Source organism: Aythya marila (assembly GCF_965140915.1).
Source record: "Aythya marila genome assembly, chromosome: 1".
NCBI classification, from domain to species: domain Eukaryota; kingdom Metazoa; phylum Chordata; class Aves; order Anseriformes; family Anatidae; genus Aythya; species Aythya marila.
In genome coordinates, this window is record NC_139042.1 from 183917999 (window position 1) to 183923998 (window position 6000).

The 6000-nt window shown below is 37.4% G+C and overlaps 1 protein-coding gene across 2 annotated transcripts in view; it reads right to left on the minus strand.

Moving 5' to 3' along the window:
- SLC13A1 (solute carrier family 13 member 1) overlaps positions 1 to 5564 on the minus strand; it is a 28563-nt gene extending 22999 nt beyond the window's left edge. For both annotated transcript variants that reach the window (XM_082751447.1, XM_082751446.1), the window contains exons 1-3: positions 5453 to 5564; positions 2885 to 3013; positions 2000 to 2136 (exon numbers count right to left, since the gene is read on the minus strand). In XM_082751447.1, the coding sequence (XP_082607573.1) occupies positions 2000 to 2136; positions 2885 to 3013; positions 5453 to 5551 (365 nt within the window). In that variant the 5' untranslated portion in view covers positions 5552 to 5564. The remainder of the gene's footprint in view (positions 1 to 1999; positions 2137 to 2884; positions 3014 to 5452) is intronic.
- Between the last annotated feature and the right edge of the window lie 436 nt (positions 5565 to 6000).

The window sequence follows — 6000 nt, forward strand, 5'->3', positions numbered from 1 at the left end:
GAGATTTAATATAAAAATAATGTAAGCAATGTATTATGACATAAAAATAGCATTCAAAATGCCTCTCATAGCCTTTCATTTCAGCTAATGGTGAAAACATTTCAAACTTGCTTCTTTTTTTTTTTTTTCTCAATATGGGTACAAAAAGTTCAATACCTTGATACCCTGTCTTTCCTCTGTGCACTTTTAATTGCATAACAATGAAATGATCTTTAGAACTGCAAGTGGCAGACCTGATTCAACACAAATTGTCAGCACTATTATAAATCCCATTAACTTTACTCAGTTCTTGATCAGGTCCTCAGATGGAAGTTGGGGAAGAATCGTGTTTTCAGGAGAAACATTTGTGCAGAAAACACTGGTCAGGATAAGTACTCCCGCTGTCCTACACCCCACCCACTACTGCATTCTCAATGCCCTCTACTGCAGGAAACTCCTACAGTGATATCTCTGCCTTGGGCTGGATGTGGCTCCTGTGTGCAAAAGCTGTCTGGGGACTCTTGCTCGTGGAGGAGGGGGGTTATGCAGAAAGAACACTGTGCATCACTTTGCAGGGGCACATAGCTTATGAGCAGTAGATGCTGAGAGGCAGGAGGATCCTCTCCTTCACAGATCATCTTATCATAAACTTATCGTCTTGTTACCATAATTAGGAAGTGTGATAGAGCTGAGATAGGAGGGATTCTGCTTCCTCAGGGTTACATAGCTGTCTGTGGAACTGCTCCGGGTATCTTCAGCAGCTGGATGCAGGTTCCTGCATCCACAGCATGTTCCTCAGCAGTTTTCGGTTAGTGGATCACACCATTGACTTGTATTCTCCCTTTCAAGATTTCATCCAAAATATAACTGCATACCGTAGAAAAAGAATATAAGGAGTATTTTGTCAAAGAGAAAGAGAAGAAAGAGAAGAAAGAGAGAAAGAAAGAGAGAGAAAGAGAGAGAGAAAAAGAAAGAGAGAAAGAGAGAAAAAGAAAAAAAAAAAAAAGAAAGAAAAAAAAAAAAAGAAAGAAAAAGAAAGCTACCAGCTGTCTGAAGATGTGGGAAAAATCAAAGTACATGTGATATTTAAATTTAGGACAGACAAACTACCAAGGAATAGAAATATTCCAGTATTTCCAAGAAGTGTTATTAGTTAGATCACTCAGGAGGTATCTTATGTTTTAGACCTAGCTTTCTACTTTTCTGACTTTTTACTTCCCATCACTTTCTGTTTTCTGACAAGGAGTCATAAACATTGTATATTCTGGGAAGCCAGATTCACTTTACAGATCTTATCTGCAGCCTCACTGGTGTGCTGACAGATGAATCTGGGGGCCTAAAGCACTCCTAGAAGCTTTCCTTGCAAGCAAAGAAAAGTTTTCACTTCATAAGATATATGTTGATAGCAAGTCAGTAAAGAGTGCAAGATTTCATTTCTCTCATCACCTCATCCAGCTGGGGAAGTTCCTATTCCTTTGATATTTTCTTCACAAGTTGACAAAGAAAAAAACATAAATAGAGGCACTGTGCTTCATGTGTTTTTCCTTTGCCAACACAACTTTCATGACTTTATTTTCCCTCTTGTGTATCTCAACTCCTTTTCTGTATTTGTGAAGTTTCCAGAATTTTGCAAACAGTACTGAACTACAGATAAATATAAAGTATAGCACAGATTTTTGGTTGTAGGCATCAGGTATGTAAAGTGCTAAACATTATTAGGACCCTTACATTATTCACAGATTCATAAGTTGTTTGGTATTTTTGATGTTTTTGTTGCTGCTTAGAAGGTTCCTTATTATGAGCAGAATCACTGTAGGGAACTTTCAGTGTTATAATTAGTATTTCAGCAAAATAATAAAGTGTCACCTACAAATCAATCATATCATTTCAAATATCTACTTTGTTTCAGTAGAAAAGAAAAGGTGGATTTCTACTGCAGAATAAGCAGTAGGCAATTATTTCTGGAATTCGAAGCTTTCCACAAGTATTATTGTCCTCCAAGACATTGTTTAGCACGTACCATGCGGGGTTGACACCCACTAACATCACCATTCTCAAAGCCACTCTTTTGTGGAAATTCCATTTTTCTATCGATGTTGCCAAACAAATTACTCCCATCAGCAACAGATGAAAGTCTTTAAAATAAGCAGATGCCACCTGAAATAAAAAACAAAGAAGTTATGTTAATTAGTTGTTTTCTTTTTTATTAGTACTTGATACTAGCAGTTCAATACAGATATGTATTGAAATGCATGTGGAGAAAGATTTTTGGTTTAAACTTTCATTAAAGGTTTCATGTAAAATTTCATTAAAGCTCTTAATTTCATTTAAACCAAATAACAATGTGCCAAAGAACACAGTGTTAAAACTCAAAGAAAAATAAGGCTTGTGGTATAAACAACCTAAGATCATCAGTCATGTCTCACATAAAATCTAAATAACCAATGAAATGCTGCTTTTTATTAACATAGCCACCTATTGAACAGAGAAAAGAACAACTTTAAACATGGAGATATAAAATATCATCTGTGGTGTCGTCTCTGATGTGCAGATAGATTTTGCACACAGGGTCTTTACTGTACATGTATCATACTGCTTCCGTAACATTAAGGATATCTTAAATCTATCTAGCATTTTCCCATTGACTGGCATCTAAGCATTGAATCACAGTCTAGGAAAATAAATAAATAAATAAATAAATAAATAAATAAATAAATAAATAAATAAATAAATAAAAGAAATATGGACCAGTCCTGAGGACAAATCACATACAAATCACGTGAGCTTGAGATAGGCCTACTGTGACTGGCACTCAGCAAATCCATGGATTTAACCCATCCGGTTCTTTCTTTGCAGATTTTGTTATTGAAATCTATAGTATGATAGGGAAAAAGGAAAAAATTACCTCCTTGGATTCCATTATACCAAACAGTGGGAACATAAATGCAGGAAGCAAAGCTGAAACAGCCAGCGGCAAAGGTTCTGTGAGCCAAAAGATGGCAACTACAAACAGTGTGTATGCACATTCTGCTTCCTAGAATACAAATAACACCAATGAATACAGGAGTGGATCACACAGAAGGAAAAATGTCACAATTGCAAAAAGTCCGGCTATGTCAGCTGAGAGATTACCTCCACCTGGAACTAGTATGAGTCAAGGGACCTGGATTCAGGGTACTTACTGTCTTCTATTGATAATCTTGCTAAGGTACAAAGCAGTCTGTAAATAGGTTTAAAGAATGTTTTGATATACTTAAATTCTACCACTTATGAAAGGACATAAAAAAAAGACATTGCTTTTCCTTCAAGCACAATTAATCCTATAGCTCATTCTGGAGCTTTCTCAGACCATGAATGAACATAAATAATAGAGTCATAAAAACATTAAGGTTGGAAAAGACCTCCAAGATCATCTGGTCCAACCATCCCCCTACCACCAATATCACACGGTAAACCATGACCATGTGCCAGGTCCAACCTTTCCTTGAACACCCTCAGGAACGGTGACACCACCACCTCTCTGGGCAACCCGTTCCAATGCCTGACTGCTCTTTCTGAGAAGAAATGTCTTCTCACTTTCAGCCAGAACCTCCCCTGGCACAACCTGAGGCCATTCGCTCTAGTCCTATTGCTAGTTATCTGCAAGAGGTCGACCCCCAGCTCTCCACACCTTCCTTTAAGGCCATTGTAGAGAGCAATAAGGTCTCCCCTGAGCCTCCTCTTCCCCAGAGTAAACAACCCCAGTGCCCTCAGCCGCTCCTCACAGGACTTGTGTTCCAGGCCCTTCACCAGCTTCGTAGCCCTTCTCTGGGCATGCTCCAGGGCCTCGATGTCCTTCTTGTAGTGAGGGACCTAAAGTTGAACACAATATTTGAGGTGCAGCCTCACCAGAGCATAGTACAGGGGGATGATAATCCTTCCTGCTCCTGCTGGCTACATGCACTATTTCTGATACAAGCAACCATTACAAACATTCTGCAGCTACAAGCACACAGAATGCAACTTTTAAACCTCTTGGAGTGTTTGCAGTCAATAATAAGTCAAATTTTGGCTCTTCTGTAATCAATTAAATTTTGTCACCAGTATCAATAAGGTGAGAATAACATATAATATGAAAAACAAGCCTGACAAGAAACACCGTTACTGTTCTTAAGATTTGTAATTTTAGCGAGTGACTTTCATTCAGAATTCTGGAAAACAGGATTTATTTCAGTGCTGCCAGTAAAATGCAGCCATCTCTTTGCTGATAAAGAACAAATGAGAAAAGACTAGGCTGAGGGAGGAAGAGTAAACAACATGGAATCAACTGAGGATGCAGCCAAATATAAAGAGATTAAGTGAACCTAGTTTTTTCTAGAATCCTAGAAGCCCATTTTTTATAGTTTTGATTTATATTTCTGCTCTTGAAGAAACTGGTTTAGATCTTTTAATGTCAATGTTTAGGACATGAAACTACTTAGCAGCAACAGAGACTGTTTGCAGTAGAAGAGGAACTGAATGAAACGGGGCTGAGAACCTCTTACTGAAATCAAGATTAAATCCAAGTCAGTCAGCTATGTCTAGCATTCATTTTTGGGAAAGCTTGTGATATATATATATGAAACTACTTAAGAATGACGATTCACTTATCACCTAACAAATATTTATCTCACTTAAGTACTACCAGATTAAGAACTTTGCAGATTCTTAATGCTCAGAGAGGAATAGTGAAACTGTGAAGTGAGACAGTGTGAAGCCTGTTGCTATGTATCAGCTATCTATATATGATGCAAGGACTTCTGAACTGGACTTTAATGTATTTTCATTATACATGTTATGTATAATGCATGTGTGATAACGCATCACAGGAGAATTCTATTTCATTCTGTTGATATCAGACTGTGCCAAATGGAAGCACTAATATAATAAGATAGCTGTTCCATCAGCCTGGAGTTGTCACAAGGGTTACTGAATGCCAGCAGAATTTATTTCAAGTGAAATAAAACTAAGGTATTCTGCCATAACCTATGCTATATTTAGGAACCAGAGGGAATTTCTCAGAACATTCATTCCAGTCATTTGCTGTCAGACAACACAGTATACGATGAACTTAACAAAATCTATCATCAAATAAAAAAGTAATTTCATCTGTCGGTTCAACTCCACTGTCAAACACACAGAGCTGATTAAAAGTAGCCAAAATGTAATGGTAAGGACAGGATTTTCAAGGTGGTATGGGTGATGTTAAATGAGAAAAACATTTACTAAACAAGAAAAAATATATATAATTCAGAACTTCATGCAACCAGCACAGAATCTTTCTTATATTACAGCTGTTGTCTTCTATACATTTCTATGAAAATACTCTGAGTTGACCAAACAAACAAACAAAAATCCACAGTGCAAACATAATGAAGTAATTTTGAAAAGATCTGGGAATCTCAAGCTTGACATACAGCTGCAAAATAATTACCTGTCACAGCAGGTCACTTACTTTGGTTTTGATGATGAGTGGGAGTGGAAGTAAAAGCAGTGGGGTGAGGACAATGAGCAGGAACCTTCGGTAGGCCAGGAGGTAGTTAAGAACCTTCATGGTTGATGGCTGATGATGAACTTTCCTGCAGAAACTGCTGAAAAAAAAATAGGTCTGACTTTAAATAGCTAACTCTGATTAATATTTTTCCAAACTATCACCTTTAGCCATTGCTAAAGCAGGCCAGTAAACCAAGTTAAAATTAAATCTTGCTTTTTATGGCTTTAGTGACTTTATTAACAGTAGGTTGATAAGATAAGTGTTCATCATAAACCAAGGCTAGATGCCTGTCTCCTCATGACTTTCTCCCCCTGCCTTTCCTCATAACAAATCTATGTAATTAGAACAGGTTTTAGGCAACTAGATAACCAAACATTTCAGGTGCTCTCCCAGTCACTGCTGGCTACTGTAGGAAACTGAAACATCCGATATACATAGAACATATGTTCAAGCCCAATTATGTCATGAAGTGAAAACATATAGAAGATCATTTTGCTGGACAGAGTTAA